A 19,258-nucleotide genomic window follows, 5' to 3' on the forward strand; every position below is an offset into this window, starting at 1 on the left:
TATTGTCCGAGGATGACACGGCGGTCGGTCGGCACCGTTGTGTCTTTCGTGGTCTGTTCTGAAGGCGTTTGAATTGAGATGTACGTGTAGACACATTGATGCTTCCAGTACTTTAGCAGACTGATGTGTTCAGTTATACAGAGAGATACTGGTGTTACCGATCCTTTCCAAACGAGTCTTTGAGTCTGGTCCATGCCTGTGTTTAATTTCGTTTACTTGTGTGAAGCTGTTTTAAACCAGCGACTTTTTTTGTGGAAACAGACTACTCATTGCGAGTGTCCGCCGTTTACTTGGTTGTAAATCCGCAGCCAACCACGTTGCTAGTGTGTCAGTGACGTCAGTGATTAACTGAGTGTGCCGGGTGCGGAGTGTTGAAATCTGGAGTATGTTGTAGAAACGTTAGACTGTGGCGTTGTGTACGAACACCGCAGTAGTAACATACTGTCGCAGGGCTCACTTCTATTTTGGTAATAGATTTTGTGCTTTTGTGTCTTTGTAATCTTGTTGTTTTCTTTGTTTTTATGACACACTGCGTACCTTGCACCACAGACTGGTATTTATTCCTACAAGTGTTCTCCCACAAGATTGATAAAGTATCGGAAAGCAAAAAGGTATGTACATTTTACGGTCCCTGCACAAAGAAACACTCTCTCCCATTATGCATGAATAAGAATGTAAATACATGAACTGTTTTAATGAAAGTAGTTTCAGCAGTGAAGCGGCAGAAGTATTTAACTGGGAAAATAATTTTCGATGTTATTTCGCATTGATAAAGAAAACAAGGTAGAAAGTATAAACTAAAAAGACCCTGTTTACTGCCTTCTAAATACAGTGTAATGTCAAACTTCCTGGCAGATGAAAACATTGTGCCGGTGATTGTATGATGATGTGCCAACAGTTGAGGGTTTATGGAGAAGGCCAAACGTATCAGTTTGAAGTAAGGGACTCCAGAATAGACTGAGTCGAAAGTTATTAGCGAAAATCTTACTGATATCTCTGACAGTAGAAAACAGGTATCATTACTGTTGTTGCTAAGATTTTAGGGTAACTAGCTTTCAGAGCCAGGTATGAACACCTGACCATCTTCGATACTGTAAAACGCATCTCTTCTACTTCAAACTCTTAAGCTTACATATTTTGGGATGAGGTAATACGGACCAGAACAAGAAAGTAAGTCCAGTAACTATGGACTCTAAAATGGATACCTTAACTGCTATTGGCACTCGTTCAATAGAAAGGATGTTTTCGCAGTACGAGAGATGAACAAGTGCTCATGTGAACGCACATTGCAAGCGTGTATTCATCGCCATACTGGCGTATCACCCGGCGTGATGGTGTTGGGTGCCATTGGTTACACGTCTCGGTCACCTCTTGTTCGCATTGACGGCACTTTGAACAGTGTACGTTACATTTCAGATGTGTTACGACCCGTGGCTCTACCATTCATTCGATCCCTGCGAAACCCTACATTTCAGCAGGATAATGCACGACCGTATGTTGCAGGTCCTGTACGGGCCTTTCTGGATACAGAAAATGTTCGACTGCTGCCCTGACCAGCACATTCTCCAGATCTCTCACCAATTGAAAACGTCTGGTCAATGGTGGCCGAGCAATACGCCAGTCACTACTCATGATGAACTGTGGTATCGTGTTGAGGCTGCATGGGCAGCTGTACCTGTACACGCCATCCAAGCTCTGTTTGACTCAATGCCCAGGCGTATCAAGGCCGTTATTACGGCCAGAGGTGGTTGTTCTGGGTACTAATTTCTCAGGATCTATGCACCCAAATTGCGTGAAAATGTAATCACATGTCAGTTCTAGTATAATATATTTGTACAATGAATACCTGTTTATCATCTGCATTTCTTCTTGGTGTAGCAATTTTAATGGCCAGTAGTGTATTATGTGAGCAGCAACAGCACCAGTATACGTATTCCACCGTCAGATACCAGAACGATTTTCGCTTATGAGTCCAGACATCGTCGCTAAGATGTAGAAAATTCATCACGCTACATCATGCCTTCCTCTCTGGCCACACATCATCGGCGTTATCGGTCGCCCTGGTGGCAGGAAAATTCGGCGCTCGGCTCACTTCCCACGAGGCATTAGTGGGGGCGGGCCACTGGAGCGGCTACGGCGACGGTCAACACGCAGACAGCGCCGCTAATGGTGTGCTGTCGTATTCAGCTGAGATAACGTCCTCTGGTGAGTGCTGACCGCGAGGTGCCGTCGCGTTTGTTGTCCCTGGCACTTTAGCACGCTCTGAACGAAGCAGCAGTCCAATCCCCCCTCCACGGAAAAGGTAAATCTGGATGGCCTGGTGCGGCTATGAAGTGTCGTCCTCCCAAATGCGAGTCACATTACTTCTCTACATATTCTCCTCTGAGGGATGGACACTTGGTCCAGCGATCTCCAGCCTTTCCATCCCATCGGAAAAATAGCGTCTGCCAAAATACTCATTGAGTGCACAATCACTTCCTCATATGACGAAAATTTCTTCGCAACAAGCCAAAGTTTCAAGTTATGGAACAGGGAAAAGTCACTTGGCACTAAATGTGTTGGATAGAGTGGACGAGGAGCCAGTTCAAAACCAAATTTATACACTTTTGGCACTTTCATTATTGATATGGGGAATGGTGCATTACCCTGCTGAAAGAATACTTTTTTTGCTTGGCAACGTTGGACTCTCTTCAGCCAGCGCAAGTTTCAAACGATCCAACAATGCATTATAATAGGGTCCAGTTACTGTTCTGCTTTCTCTCAAGTAAACTATAAAGATTACTTCTTGGAATCCCAAAAAACAGTGGCCATCAAAACAGTGGTTCAAATGGCTCCGAGCACTATGGGACTTAACATCTGAGGTCATCAGTCCCCTAGAACTTAGAACTACTTAAACCTAACTAACCTAAGGACATCACACACATCCATGACCGAGGCAGGATTCGAACCTGCGACCGTAGCGGTCTCGCGGTTCCAGACTGAAGCGCCTAGAACCGCTCGGCCACATCGGCCGGCGAGTGGGCATCACCTTACCGTCTCACAATACGGTCTCTGCCTTGTTCGGCGCACTTTCAGCAGTCTTCGTCCATTGTTTTGACTGCCGTTCTGAGTCTGCTGTGTACCTGATGGATCCAGATTTTATCAGCAGTTACAAATGGGCGCAAAAAGTCTTGCGGATTGCGATTAAACATCGCCAGACGTTGTGTTGAAATGTTGTGCCGGATGCGCTTTTGGTCGACTGTGAGTAATCGTGGCATTCACCTTGCACACAGCTAGTTCGTAACTAATACTCCATGCAGAATACTATGCACTCGCTCAGTTGGAGGGAGAGGGGGGGGGGGCGGTGGCTTACTGAACCGATGAGGGGGGAAGGACTAATTATTTATAGCACCGTACTGGTTTTAGCGGAGCGAAAACAAGACGCCCTGTAAACTACGCAAGCGAATTTCGTCCAAATTTTCATAACCAAACTAAGGATGGCAAATGGACAAATACCGTATCAGATTCACCAGCGTGAGTTCCAGTCCCCCCCTCCCCCCTCTCCCGTGGGTCCGGGGGTAAGAATAGGCCCGAGGTATTCCTGCCTGTCGTAAGAGGCAACTAAAAGGAGTCCCACACGTTTTGGCCTTTGTGTGATGGTCCCCTGTAAGGTTTGACCTCCATTCTTCAAAATTTTTCCGAAGAGCGAGCCAATTGGGGAAGGGTGCCTTCATGGTGCATCGTGTCCATTGTGCCTTGAGATCTGTAGCCTACTTTCTCGTCGTCGCATTTCAGTCCCGCTCATTCTCCAACTCTTGTGCGAAGACACCTTCCTCGGTGCGTTTTCCACCATGCACTATGCAGTGTCGCTTTCTGCGCTGACGATGACCATGGACTTGTTTGCACTTGATATCTAACACAGTAGCCAGTCCGTTGTGGTGGGGCTGCCATGTGCCCTGTTGGTTGTAGCCCCCTGACCACACAGGGATCGCTCTGCTGATGCCTGCACCCTTAACTCCCCATGTATGCCAAGGAGTAGATGCCTGTCACCCTGGGGCATCTGCACTCCTGACGATTGCCATCCTGCCTGGTGGCCTTTGTTTTGATGAAGACTCAGTTTTTTGTAGACCACTTAGAGGAAAATTTTGGAGAGGTGGACGGACGTCTTGTCCAAAATGCGGTCAGGGTCAGTCTTGAAAAAAACAGCATCCTCTACCCAGACACGGGCATTACTCACTTGTGACAAGCCAGGGGGTGTTTCTGTTACCGCCACGCTCTAGAACTTAAATGTGGTCCAGGGTATTATATTCCACAGGGACCTTCTTTTGCAGTCTGACGACGAGCTGCGCGCCAACTTAGAGCGACGTGACATTCATTTTGTCTGGCGCGTCCATCGGGGTCTGAGGGATAATCTGGTTGCCACTGGTGCGTTCATCTTGGCCTTCGAGGGTGACACATTGCGCGAGAAGGTCAAGGTGATAGTCTATAGCTGTTATGTAAAGCCATATATGCGGTGCTTTAAGTGCTCGAAGTTAGACCGTATTTCTTCCCACACTTCGAGCGCCACATGTCGATGTTGTGGACGTCCATCACATCCCAATACTCCATGTGCCCCGCCTCCCATCTGTGTCAACTGTGGGGAGCATCATTCCCTTTGCTCGCCAGACTGCAGGATTTTATAGTGCAAAAGGAATACAAGACTCTGAACCGACTGACCTACACTGAGGCTAAGAAGAAATTTGAGCATCTACATCCTGTGGCTATGACTTCGTCTTACACCGCCGCTACTTCAACAGTTGTAGCCCCATCCGTTCCACGAATTACAGTTGGTTCTCTGAGCCGGAAGACTACACCTGCCCACTTGATGGTAGGGGCCTGTTTCTCCCACACCACCTACCTCAGGAGCACTACCCCCTCCCCCCAACTATCGGGGACACCAGCCGGAGAAGCGTAAGTCGTCTTCGGCACCTCTCGCTAGGAAGGGGTTCCTTGCGTCACTCCCTCCCCAGGTTTCTGCTAGTGGGAAAGATGACTCCCATCAGTGGCTGAAGTGCCCAAAAGTAGCTGGTCGTGGGGCTTTACGATCATCTTCAGTCCCAGAGACTGAATCAGACAAAACCCACCCAGCCAGAGAAACCCACGGAGCAGCGAGAGAAATCCAAAAAGAAGACCCCCAAGACGAAGGGACTTGCGGTGGCACCCACACCACCGCTACCTACAAGCTTTGCTTCTGAGGATGAGGTGGAGATTCTGGCGTCCGCTGAGGACCTAGATCTCGCGGGACCCTCAGACACCATGGATAACACCATGGATACAGACTGCTCAGGAAATAAATCTGTGGCAGCAGATGACCCTGGGGTGTAAACAAATGAAATATGACAAATTAACTGTTTGGGATTTTTTCCTTACTTTTATGGCGAAAGCTTGCTGCCTGACAAATTTCTATGTCAACGGGAACTTATCTGTAGGTTTTTATGAGTGAGTTTGAGTATCATATTTTAATATGTGACACAAATGGCCATACCTTTTGATTGCATTGACTTAGCAGCACAAGTGTTCAGTTCCCCCTTTCGGGGCTTAGCTGCTTCACGCATAACAACTTGAACTGGTGTGATCTTTAACAGTCAAATGGGCTTCCTTCGCATAAACTACTATAAATTCAGGACATTTCGACAACAGCAAACGATAGGAAAGCAAATAAAGTGTCAAAAAAATCTTAAATTTGTATACATATATGTATGTACAGGGTCACAGTTATTGAACTATATGAAAAAACGTAAATTAGTTACAAACTACGGCGTGCACACGCTTTATTCAACATCTAAACGTCACGACAGGTATTCGGATGTAGGTTACGACATGTTCCATCTGCCTGCCATCATTGGCGGTGATGTGGCGCAGACCAGTAGTGAAATTCTGCATGACCCACTAAAGTGTCGGAATATCGATGCTGCCGATGACGTACTGAATGGCTGTTTTCAGCTCATCAGTGGTTTTGGAGTTATTGCTGTGCACCTTGTCTCTAATACAACCCCGACAAAAAACAGTCGCCCGTGTTCAGATCCGGTGAGTATGGCGGCCAATCGAGGCCCGTACCAGTGGCCTCTGGGTACCCGAGAGCCAGAATGCGGTCCCCAAAGTGCTCCTGCAGGACATCACTCTCCTGCTTTGATGGGGTCGAGCTCCGTCTTGCATGAACCACACATTGTCGAAATCAGGGTCGCTTTGGATAACGGAGATGAATCATCTTCCAAAACCTTCACGTACCGTTCGGTAGTCACGTGCCATCAACTAATATGGCACCGACTATTCCGTTACCGGACACTGCACACCACACAGTCACCTGTTGAGGGAGTAGTTACTTCTCGATCGCAAAATACCGATTTTCTGTTTCCCAATGGTCAAATGGCTCTGAGCACTATGGGACTCAACTGCTGAGGACATTAGTCCCCTAGAACTTAGAACTAGTTAAACCTAACTAACCTAAGGACATCACAAACATCCATGCCCGAGGCAGGATTCGAACCTGCGACCGTAGCGGTCTTGCGGTTCCAGACTGCAGCGCCTTTAACCGCACGGCCACTTCGGCCGGCTCTGTTTCCCAAATGCACCAAATTTGCTTATTGACGAACCCATCCAAATGAAAGTAGACTTCGTCGCTAAACCAAACCATAATGCGCATAGTAATTCCCACCATGCTCTGCGGCCAACCGACCCCTTTGAACGTCCTAAAGCAAGCCGTTCAGAACTTACGACGGTTTTATTTCGCACTGTTCAATAGTTGTCACCCTGTATGAACGCATGTACAGGCGTTTCATTGCTGGCTCCATTCAGCCACCGATGAACTAATTTCGTTATACTTAATCTCTTTCTAGCGTTTCCGACACTGGGGAGACACAACCCACGGGATAGCGGTTTGCACAAACAAATCGTGGTAGTATCCACACACAAGGTGTAAAAGGGTGGAGCTGCCATTTGTACCCAGAGGAAAGGTTTCCAGCGTAACGATGGCCACACGGCGGGAATTAAGACTTTGAATGCGGACTGCACGGGACATTCCAGCTTGTGAGGGAATTCGGTATTGCGAGAAGATCCACAGTGTCAAGAGTGGCGAGAATAGTAAATAGTAAATCCTAGGCATTATCTCTCACCACGGACAACGCAGTGGCCGACAGTCTTCACTTAACGACCGAGACGAGCGGACTTTGTGTACTGTTGTAAGTGCTAACAGACAAGCAACACTGCGTGAAATAACCACAGAACTCAACGTGGGACGAACGACGAACGTATCAGTCAGGACAGTGCGGCGAAATTTGGCGTTATGGGCAATGGCAGCAGAAGACCGACGCGAGGGCACGACAGCACGACATCCCCTGCAGCGCCTCTCCTGGATTCGTGACCGTATCGGTTAGACCCTAAACGACTGGAAAACTCTGGCCTGGTCAGATGAGTCCCACTTTCATTTGGTGAGAGCTGATGGTAGGGTTAGTGTGTGGCGCAGACCCCCGGGAAGCTATGGACCCAACAAGGCACTGTGCAAGCCCGTGCTGACTCCATAATGGTGTGGGGTGCGTTTGCGTGAAATGAACAGATCACTGACTGGAGATGGAGACCATCTGCAACCATTCATGTACGCCATATTCCCAGACAAAGGTGGTATTTTTATGGATGGCAGTTGTAATGGTTCTTTATTTACGTGACCACTACGGCACTCCAACCCCAGTTCTCGATACCAGTAATATCGTACTACTTTTCTGCGAAGTAACAGACATATTTCTGTGACAATATTCACATTTGGTTTTATTAATGTATAGGTACTCCGATGTATCGATATATTACAGTGATACGGTTCTTGTGTGTATTCATTTCTGTGAGACTGCAATAATCTTTGACTTACTTGTAACCGTTTTGGCGCGAATGCGCACAGAGCAGTCTTCGTTTCTAGAGATGGGCAAACTGAAACACCTAACTGTTTCGAAACAAATGAAACAGTACAATGTAATGTTTCGATACGCTGTTTTTTATCATCTTGAATGTCTACTGTATAGGTATGTCCATATAAACACAATTGAGGTGCGAGAGCGCTAATCATATCGCAGAAAGTATTAAACTATCACTTAGGCGTCTTGGCAGTTTCGTATTTCCTGCAGCAAATGCGCTGCTTCCGTGTCGTGTGACTTTCATACTTTTCAATTGGCTGAGGACAGCCATAGCTGAAGACAGAAGAACCACCACGAACGAAACTGGAGGTGGGAGCGAACTGCAGAAACAACGGATATGCTACTGGGATTCCCACATTCAGCTAGTATGGGAATATACCCATCCTGCTAATTCCCATGCACACAAAGGGAATCATTGTGGGTAATAGGCACAGTGACTATAGACTCACAAATAATGCCAAATAATTCGAATAAATAACAAAATATAACAGAAAAATTTTGTCTTTCAAGGTGTTTCGAACCGTTACTATAAATTCACCATGCTTCCCAGGCCTTCCCGTTCACCATTACACTATCAGTGATATGTCAAACAGATTGCTTGCAATTATACCTACATTAAATTTATGTATATGTATAATAACTGTCACTCTACGCCTTTTTTTTATTCAAAATGTTCTAGGCTTACTTGCGTTTCTTAATATGATTACTGTACTTGAACAGAGAAACGCATGTTATAAAAAAAAGTGTAGTTTAACTGAATGATTTTCACATATTTATTATTTTGAATGTGAATAGTACGCGTTGTTTTATTGTTTGGTTAATGTTTATAAAGCAAATGTTACGCCATTTCGGAATAGGACAGTCACCTAGAAACGAAGCTTTATTTTCGGATATCTTAAGCTTCATGCTGTTGCTTGTCAAAACGATTTCGACACTCTTGAAAGTGTTTCACGAAGTGGTATGTTGTGTTTCAGTACCTGTGCCGAGCCCGAATCTCGTCCGACACAGAGCCGAATGAAACATCACTGTTTCGATACAATCGGTCCGTTCCAAGCACAGGTGGACTGAAACAGCCTTATTTTGAAACAACGATACAGTTTCTGTGTCTGGCTCGAGATCGAATCTGGTCCGGATATCCGAGACAGGGGCGGAATGAAACACCACTGTTTCGAAACAGTGAATCACAGCCGTTCGAAACACTGAAACAGTTCCACGTATCGATACACTGTGTAGAAACATAGAAACAGTGGCCAAGTCTATTCGTTTCACTTTGCAGAAGTTAAGTGAGTCAAGTCTTGTGTTTGGTTAAAGTGGAAATTAAATATATGAAGATTTGTACAAAATTGTTTTCTTGATGAAGTGACAATTAAGAAGTATATGTGAATTTAAAAGAAGTTTAATAAAAATGTCGATCGTGAAAAATGGTTCAAATGGCTCTGAGCACTATGGGACTCAACTGCTGTGGTCATAAGTCCCCTAGAACTTAGAACTAATTAAACCTAACTAACCTAAGGACATCACACACATCCATGCCCGAGGCAGGATTCGAACCTGCGACCGTAGCAGCCCCGCGGTTCCGGACTGCGCGCCTAGAACCACTAGACCACCGCGGCCGGCTCGATCGTGAACACCAAGTCAAAAATTATTTCTACCATACCATTGTTCTGATCTGGGATTGTTTGATCATTAAGAATTTCCTGAAAAACGCATTTGTTAGGTCTTCAAATATTGCTAAAATACAGATCTGGACCTTCTAGCAGTCAAAGTGGAATCACCCAAGAATCAACTTCGACGAAATCTACGTGGGAATCCATTCAAGATAAGTGCCAAAATTAATGACTTTCTTACAGTGACTTCATTATTTCCATTCTGACGATACCATCTACAGTCAATAACTTTGTTGTCGCCCGATAAAGCGAACATATGCTGCGTGAGCAACATTATCAATCTGATTTCTAACCTACTTTGCAAGAGGTGGTATTGTTAGACAGTGTTCCGTGTTACTGGGCCGCAATTGTTAACAACTGGTTCGAACATTCTGGTGAATTCGAGCGATTGATTTGGTCACCCAGCGAACATTTATGGGACGTAATCGAGAGATCAGTTCGTGAACGAAGTTCTGCACCGGCAACACTTTCACAATTAAGAACGGCTATAGAGGCAATATTTCCTTCCGGCGAGTTGAGTCCGTTCCACGTCGAGTTGTTGCTAGAGTAGGTTCGATACGGATCCTTTATTGTATGATTATATGATAGCGGAACAAACACTGGTAGCAGTTACTTCTGTAAAATATCTGGGAGTATGCGTGCGGAACGATTTGAAGTGGAATGATCATATAAAATTAATTGTTGGTAAGGCGGGTACCAGGTTGAGATTCATTGGGAGAGTCCTTAGAAAATGTGGTCCATCAACAAAGGAGGTGGCTTACAAAACACTCGTTCGGCCTATACTTGAGTATTGCTCATCAGTGTGGGATCCGTACCAGATCGGGTTGACTGAGGAGATAGAGAAGATCCAAAGAAGAGCGGCGCGTTTCGTCACAGGGTTATTTGGTAACCGTGATAGCGTTGCGGAGATGTTTAACAAGCTCAAGTGGCAGACTCTGCAAGAGAGGCGCTCTGGATCGCGGTGTAGCTTGCTCGCCAGGTTTCGAGAGGGTGCGTTTCTGGATGAGGTATCGAATATATTGCCTCCCCCTACTTATACCTCCCGAGGAGATCACGAATGTAAAATTAGAGAGATTCGAGCGCGCACGGAGGCTTTCAGACAGTCGTTCTTCCCGCGAACCATACGCGACTGGAACAGGAAGGGGAGGTAATGACAGTGGCACGTAAAGTGCCCTCCGCCACACACCGTTGGGTGGCTTGCTGAGTATAAATGTAGATGTAGATGTAGATACGGTACTGGGGTGGTGGGTGGTATACGGCGACTTCTGTCACCTCAGTGTATTGTGACGAATACGAATAAATTGCCAGGCTTTGCTTCACTGTTGCTTATGATCTGGGTGGACTGCCGAGATGAAACTTGTTGATTCCGCTCAGCTTTTTAGGTGCAGCAGCCCAGCTGCTGAAAAAGTGCTCAGTATACAGCAGACTGATCACATTTTGCTGTCGTAGTAGTTCATAAATCTTGTAGTGACAAATTTGGATCCTGTTTTGGCAGCTTGTGTCTTATGATACAATCACTTTCTGGCCCTAAATGTTCCACGCAGTCTGCGGAAATCGATGAGCCGTGTTTCGAGAGAAACAGGCGTCGGCGCCGATTTTACAAAAACGGTAACATTTCCTTGCGCACAAACTCCTGCAACTTTTGCAGCCAGATAAGCCCAGATGGAGCATTTACCATGCGATCGGCAAAAAAATTCTACAAGACTCCATTTGTATGAAGTTACGATAAACTGAATATTTTCAGTATGAAACTCACACCACACGATGCTGTTCTGTCATTCGTCCATCGCGCTTCTTTGTTTCTTCCGCTGTTATTGTTGGCGTTAAATACGTTACGCGCGGCCCAGAAATACTCGCCTTCTTCCAATGCGGCGCAGGTAAACTAAAAGCCTGGATACCTCTGGTTATACTTTCTACTGGCAACGGACTGTGCTCATGCAGGAGTGTATTCACAAAAGTTTTTGAACTACGAACTGCAGCCACATGTTCGGCAACTGCCGCCCACTGTAAACTCCGGGCCAAAAGTATTGGACGAAATGGTGGAACCGCGTGTGGTTCACAAATACTTGTATTCCGCAACGAAAAAATAGTCAAAGGAAAGGGAACTTGAGCTTGTATGTATTTTTGTATTTGTATGTTAACCGGGGTCCTAGAAACGACGGAGAGGCTCCGTCCCCGCCGCAGCCGCAGTGGTCCACAACCTCACGACGGCTACCGCAGTCCACTTCAACCCTCCGCCGCCCCACGCCTAACCCAGGGTTATTGTGCGGTTCGGCCCTCCGTGGACACCCCCCCCCCCCCCCTCCCAGGGAACGTCTCACACCAGACGAGTGTAACACCTATGTTTGCGTGGTAGAGTAATGGTGGTGTATGCGTACGTGGAGAACTTGTTTGCGCAGCAATCGCCGACATAGTGTAGCTGAGGCGGAATAAGGGGAACCAGCCCGCATTCGCCGTGGCAGGTGGAAAACCGCCTAAAAACATCCACAGACTGGCCAGTTCACCGGACATTGACATAAGTCCTCCGGGCGGATTCGTGCCGGGGTCCAGGCGCTCCTTCCCGCTCCCGAAAGCCGTGCGTTAGACCGCACGGCCAACCGGGCGGGCAACTTGAACTTTGTTGATACGTTATGGTTTTTTTTGTTTCCAGGTAAGCGAGTTACTTGCGAAACTCTAACGTGTGTACTGAATACACTCCTTTTTCAGACTGATGAAGTACGATTTTGAATATATCGTTTAAAAGCAGTTCATCCGAGAATGGGTGAGACCAATACCAATACGAAAAACGTTACACCAGTTACAACCAGACTGGAGTTCGCTCTTCAGTTTTTATCCGCTGGTGATTCATACAGATGTCTGATGTGCCTTTTTAAAGTATACTTGTCATCGATGCGCGTCTTTAAAAGAAGGAAGTAGGCACGTTGCTTCCCGTGAAGGCAGAAGCACATGTGATAATGCTTAAAAGTTCATGTCTTTAATGCTTAAAAGTTTATGTCTTAAGAACTATGATTCAGAACTCATATCTTGTAAGACGGTACAAACGAGACAGCCCTTCAGATTTCGATACTTGGGCGTTCAGATTTCGGTACTTGGGCGTATTACTTTGGGTGTTCCATGGCTCTGGTCGTAGATGTACACATCACATTTATGAAATTCATAGTTCATTTCATTGTCTTGTTTACTCGCTTTTACTGAGTGGTTACGGTTAACCAGCACCGTGGTGTGGTGGTTATGATACTAATCTGTTGCATGGAGGGTCGTGACTTCAAAACTCACCTGCACTGTACAATTTTCAACTTGCATTTACCAAGAAAAAATAAACATAAAACTCAAAACAGCGTTTTCTACCAAGGAATAAAACTGTACAATAAATTACCGAAAGAGATTAAAGAAATTGCAAAAATACACTTATTTAAAAAGACAGCTAAAAAGTACCTGTTATACAATACATTTTATACATCGAAGGATTACTTAAATAAAACAGAGTAGGTGTTATACAAATTAATAATAATAATGATGATGATTATTATTATAAAACATCCAACATTCCGCATAACACCTTCGCTTTATATTTCTTTCCTTCTTTTTTCCTTTCTAGAAATACTCTCCCTTCAAGCTGTGCATAGCACAATACTAACACCTCTTCCTCTTTCTGAGCTCAACGTCTCACTCATTGTGGAGAGATGCTGACTCAGTTTTTCAGGATAGCAAATGGGAAGTTGCGGTACAGAAAATGGCCCAGAGATCACTTGTGTGTGTGTGTGTGTGTGTGTGTGTGTGTGTGTGTGTGTAGTGAGTGAAGTGTTTTCTGAAACTGTGTGTATAGTGTGTGCAGTGACTGATAGTGAGAGATGAATGAACAGTGTGGCATTACATTATTTAATAAGTTATTTGTAAAAAAAGTATTATATACCAGGAGTAAAATCTAGTGGTTGTCTCTAACTAGAAGTCTGTAAATAAATGTGTTTACGAATTAGTTTATTTTAAATTGGTCTAAACTTGTAAATACTTTGGGATGTTCTGTATCCTTGTAAAAAGAGATCTACGGATGAATAAAGCGTCTACTACCACTACTACTACTACTACTACTAAACTAACCCGTGTTCAAAGTGCTGCAATGCAGGCTGTGTACATGAGAGAACGCTGAAGCGTTGCAGGTGTGTTCATTGATCGGTGCGTTCGCAGGGTACGCTGAAAAAATAATAGTTCCACTTTGTGCCACAAGTTGAAAATACAGCGCTGTAAGCAGTCAGAATGTGGAATGGTTCTTGTTTTTACGTCACTATGTTGTTTGTCACTTTTAGTGACGCATATTATTGATTTCTTATGTGAAGTGACTGTTGGTGTAAAGGTTAAGCGGGTTGAAGTCACAGCTCATCGGGGTTCAGATCGAAGGTGACTCATCAGTGAAGGCAATTCTGTCCAGTCAATGAGGGCGTATTTTGAAATGCCCGGACAGCAATGAGATACCAAACTGGCTGTCGCCCGCCATACGCCACAACCAGGAGTGATGATCTGGGGTGCCATTTCGTTTCATAGCAGGAGCCCTTTCGTTCTCATCCGCCGCACTCACAGCACAGAGGTACGTCGAGATATTGCCCTTCATGGCAAGACTTCGTGGGCTTACGTTTCAGCGAGATAGTGCCCGCCCACACGCGGCGAGAATTTCTACTGCTAGTCTTAGTGCTTGCCAAACCCTTCCTCGGCCAGAAGGTCGCCGGATCCCTCCCCCAGTTCAGAACGTATGGAACATTGCGGGCAGACTCGTCCAACCAGCTCGGGATTTGAAAGCGCCAATTGGACAGAATTTGGTACGATATTCCTCTGAAAGGCATCCAACAACTCTGTCAATAAATACCAAGCGGGATAAGTGCTTGTGAAAGGACCATAGGTGGAGGAACGCGTTACCGACTTGCTCGGTTCGTTAAGCTCTTTCGCTTCATCCATTTTTTTCTGATATTGTAGTCATTTGTTTGTCGGTATGTGTACGTCACGTCTATCGATTTCCGTCCCATGCGTTATCAGACAGGGGTGACATACGCGAGTAATGGGAATGTTGTTGAGTCACGTACAGCCGTTAGGTAAATCGCTGAACCGCTCCTCGCTCTTTGGCTGCTCTGTTACGACCTTGGCACGACCGCTCTGTCTGTTTTTCAGCAGCCGATGACGTCACAGGCGAGGACTGCGCGCGGCTTCCGAGAAGAATTGGACGAGGAAAGTGGAGCGCTTTCGATGTATCGCCGCGTGCCGCAACAAACTGCAATATCTCGTTGCTCCGACCTCTAAACATTTGAACAGGAAAAAAAGTGTCGGACAAGACTGCAGTTGCTTACGCGGGAACGCCGTCAGTTCTTAGCCTACTGTTATCAAACAAGATGTTCTCTGACCAGTCAAAAACAAAGCAGAAATTGTGGTTGCTGTAAATCTGTCTCATGAACCAGTTTTCGGCTTATAAGACCATCATGAGATGATAACTGCCGCCGGCAAAGAATTTGAAAATCAGGCAAAAGATATTAGAGCGAATTTGCACCTTTAAGAACGTAAATGTATCATTGGCGTCATGATGTTTCCACGTTTTTTCTATAGACGTTTCTTAATCATTGATGTCCTCAATATCACTCGTCGAACATGAAATAGCTGTCGTTCCTCAACTGCAGCATAAGATCGGACTTGGTAGCTTGGTAGACTTGCCTATGCAGATGATGTATCATTAATAAGTACTTCCAAAACAGATTTAATGAGAATGATGTAAAAAAACTTTTACATCATTCTGATTAAATCTGTTTTGTAAAACTACAAAATTGCCGAGAAAACAGGCGTACGTATTAATGAAGGAAAGACAGAATATCTGGTCATAACTACGAAAAATCCGAAGTGATGCACCTTAGGATGTAAATGGGTACGCTTTGAAGACTGTTGACAGCTTCACCCACTTTGGGGATCTTTTTAGCATATACACGTATGTAATCTGCAAATTGCTGTACAGGTCGCTGAGGGAGAAGTCATTAACTGAATGCAAAATTACTTCATTAATCCAGCATTACGTGCTTCGCTGTTTGCCGTCATCAAGAGATCCTGGAACCGTAAGCAACCACTAGATATAGTAGTTACGTGCTCAAGTTGACGTAGTAGTTATACCTTGTACAGATAACAGACATGGGCAGATATGTCTGCAGACGTCGAAACGCGTAATACTGGATTAATAATGTCATTTTGCATTCAGTCAATGACTTTTGCCTCGGCGACCTATTCAGCAATTTGGCTATATATTTCAAGATGTCTCACGCATCCTTCGTGAATTTGTCAGGGCTGCGTTAGATGTTTTAGTAACAACACTACATCGTATGTAGAAATAGGTGCCAATCTAGTAACAACGTATAAAACACTTTTTACTTTCATCAACGTCTGAAGCACAAGATCATTTACTACGGCACTAACTCCAAAATTCGCTTGTATAAATAGACTATTATACCACTAACATAATATACATGTGAAGCATTAATATTTAAAAACAATGATGAAGAAAAAACTATTAATATTCGAAACAAAAACACTGATAAAAAATGTTGCACCTACACGTGAAGAAAGTAACATGGAATGGAGGATAACAAAGATTGAAGAATTGAGTTATACAAACACTGCGGTATTATTTTACCACTGCCTTCACAGTTAGGGCCAAGATCGTTAAAAGTTTCACACTTTTCCATATATTTGATCTGATTCTGAAAACATTCTTCCATTTTGATTTTGGTACCTAATAAACATGGTTTTGTAAAAGTTAAACAGTTTCTCGAGGGGATGAAAATCTCTAGCCACATTTTTTTTGTTTATGTAAAGGAACAGAAAGAAATGACGTAGACTGATAAATCTGACAAATTTAGGCAATGAGAATAATCCATGTTTTGCTCTGTCCAGTAATCAATCGTTAGACTTTGTATGACCGTTGGTAATGCTACGATGAAGAACAACGTAATGTTTTTGATTGGTTTCTGTGATTTCGTCAGTGTCTCACGGCAAACTAACTTGTGTAACATTCAGCTTTAACAGTTACTCAATTCTTTAAAGCAATGTGCACCATACATCCAGTTCAAGCAAATAAACAAGCAACCATCTTTTAAAGTGCTTCACAAGTAAACAGCTTTTGTTGATTTCGGTTAGTTGAGGAACACCCAAACAACGATTACTGCTTCCTTTTACAGCTCATACAAATACGTGCAAACATCGTCAACAGCTACGATGTTGTGAACAAATTTTGCATTACCTCAATCGAATGTTTTTGAGCTATTCTTCACACCAAATGACATGAAACTAATTTTAAGCCTTGATCTAATTGCACATAATCCATCAAGAACACATCTTTCTCACAACTGTGACGTCAGATGTACTAAAGATTTTTTCTATCATTTGCATCATAACACTGTGAACTCTCTGTGCAATTATTATTATTATTATTATTATTATTATTATTAGTAGTAGTAGTAGTAGTAGTAGTAGTACTAGTAGTACTAGTAGTGGCAGTGGTGTTAATAGTCCTCTTGTTGTTGCAGATATAATGCCACACTGGCTGCAGCCAATGGAACAAAAGCAACGCCACCCGCCTCTACAGGCAGTGTGAGTACTAGGAGCTCACCCAACTCGAGCAAGCATGTCAAGAATTTTGTTGTGTGTGTAGTTCGGGAGTGGGGGGGGGGGGGGAAGGGGGGGTGGAGTGGTAAGCAGAGAGTTGAGTTTGGGGAGGGGTGGGAGGAGTAAGCAGCGAGCGGATCCATGGGGCATGGGGGTAAGCAGCTGGCGGAATCGTGGGCCGGGGGGTAAGCAGCTGGCGGAGCCGTGGGGCGGGGGGTTAGCAGCTGTCGTAACCGTGGGGTGGGGGGTAAGCAGCGTGCGGGGCCGTGGGGTGGGGTGGGGGGAGGGGTAACCAGCGGGCGGAGCCGTGGCGCGGGTTTGAGTGGGGGGTGTGGGCTGGGGGGGTAAGCAGCGGGTGGAGTCGTGGGTTGGGGTGGGGGGGTAAGAGCGGGTGGAGCCGTGGGTTGGTGTGGGGGGGGGGGGGGGGTAAGCAGTGGGCTGAGCCGTGGGTTGGGGTGGGGGGGCAAGCAGCGGGCTGAGCCGTGGGTTGGGGTGGGGGGGCGGGGTAAGCAGCGGGTTGAGCCGTGGGTTGGGGTGGGGGGTTAAACAGCGGGCTGAGCTGTGGGTTGGGGTGGGGGGGGTAAGCAACGGGCCGAGCCGTGGTGTGGGGTGGGGTGGGGGGGTAAGCAGCGGGCGGAGCCGTGAGGTGGGGGGGTAAGCAGCGGGCGGAGCCGTGGGTTGGGGGTGAGCAGCGGGCGGAGCCGTGGGGTGGGGGGTGAGCAGCGGGCGGAGCCGTGGGGTGGGGGTGAGCAGCGGGCGGAGCCGTGGGGTGGGAGGTAAGCAGCGGGCGGAGCCGTGGGAGGCGGGGGGTAAGCAGCGGGCGGAGCCGTGGGGCGGGGGGGAGTAAGCAGCGGGCGGAGCCGTGGGGTGGGGGGGAGTAAGCAGCGGGCGGAGCCGTGGGGTGGGGTGGGGGGTAAGCAGCGGCCGGAGCCGTGGGGTGGGGGGATAAGCAGCAGGCAGGATAAGCAGGGGGCGGATCCGTGGGTTGGGGGGGGGGGGGGGGTAAGCAGCGAGAACAAATCCATTGTCCAGGGTGGTGGGGTAAGCAGCGAGAGGATCTGTGGGACAGAGGGGGTACGCAGTGTTGGAGGGCAGGGGGGGGGGGGGAGGTGTTGCAGTGAGTGGAGTCAGGGATACAGGGATATGCAAGTGGTAGAGTAGTGATGTTCCCGATAACGAAGTGGTAGAGTAGTGAAGTTGCGGATAAGGAAGTGCTGGAATTTGGGGCAAGGAGACAATGGAGCTGTGAAGCTGGAGGTAAGCAATGATGGAGTTGGGAGAAAAACAGGTGGTGGAGCAGTGAAGTCGAGGATAAGTAACTATTGAAGTTGCGGATAACATGTGGTGGAACAGTGGAAGTTAGGAGTAAGTAAGTGGTGGAGTCAGAGGTGTAAGCAATCAAGTGGAAGAGTTGTGGCAGAGGGGGAGCGGAGGGAGGAAGTGATGGGTTTGAAAAATTTTCAGAAAAATACTAGTATATTACGTCCTCTATTTACAGATGAGTTTCTAATCTTGGTGATGTTTCAATGTGATAACGGATGTTAGCCAATATTTTTGTGACAATCTCTTTCTGCAGCTTATGTTTGGCATTACAGTGAGAAACTCATTTGTTGGTGGTATTTGCAGACATTCACGCCGGCCCCCGGCTGGAAGACCGTGCCGTACTGCTGCTCGGGGTACAAGCTGGGCACCGACTACCACTGCCTGCCCCAGTGTGACGGTGGTTGCCGCGGTGGCAACTGTTCCGCACCCAACGTCTGCACCTGCGGTCGTGGAAAGGTGTGTTCGTGTAGTCACTGGCTCTCCGTTTTGGCACATCTCTCTACTGACTGTTTTTAGATGGTCCACCGCTTCTGTATTTCCTGTGCCAGCCTCTCATTGGACTAGCACATACATCTATAGACAGACTCTGTAGTGGGCCATCTGGTGCATGGTGGAGGGTATGTTCCCCTTTCCTGTTCCATTAACAAATGGAGTGGGGGGAAAAAATTACTGTCTATTAAAATGAGCTCCAAATCTTCACTTTAAAATTGCCACCGAGTCTCT

The 19,258-nt window shown here is 46.2% G+C and overlaps 1 protein-coding gene across 1 annotated transcript in view; it reads left to right on the forward strand.

The window, feature by feature from the left end:
- Window positions 1-19,258, forward strand: part of LOC124552670 (tenascin-X-like) — a 126,279-nt gene that overhangs the window by 84,895 nt on the left and 22,126 nt on the right. Inside the window, exons 3-4 of the mRNA XM_047126994.1 lie at window positions 17,134-17,197; window positions 18,839-18,991. Of these exons, the coding sequence (XP_046982950.1) occupies window positions 17,134-17,197; window positions 18,839-18,991 (217 nt within the window). The remainder of the gene's footprint in view (window positions 1-17,133; window positions 17,198-18,838; window positions 18,992-19,258) is intronic.

Source organism: Schistocerca americana, chromosome 10, assembly GCF_021461395.2.
Source record: "Schistocerca americana isolate TAMUIC-IGC-003095 chromosome 10, iqSchAmer2.1, whole genome shotgun sequence".
NCBI classification, from domain to species: Eukaryota; Metazoa; Arthropoda; class Insecta; order Orthoptera; family Acrididae; genus Schistocerca; species Schistocerca americana.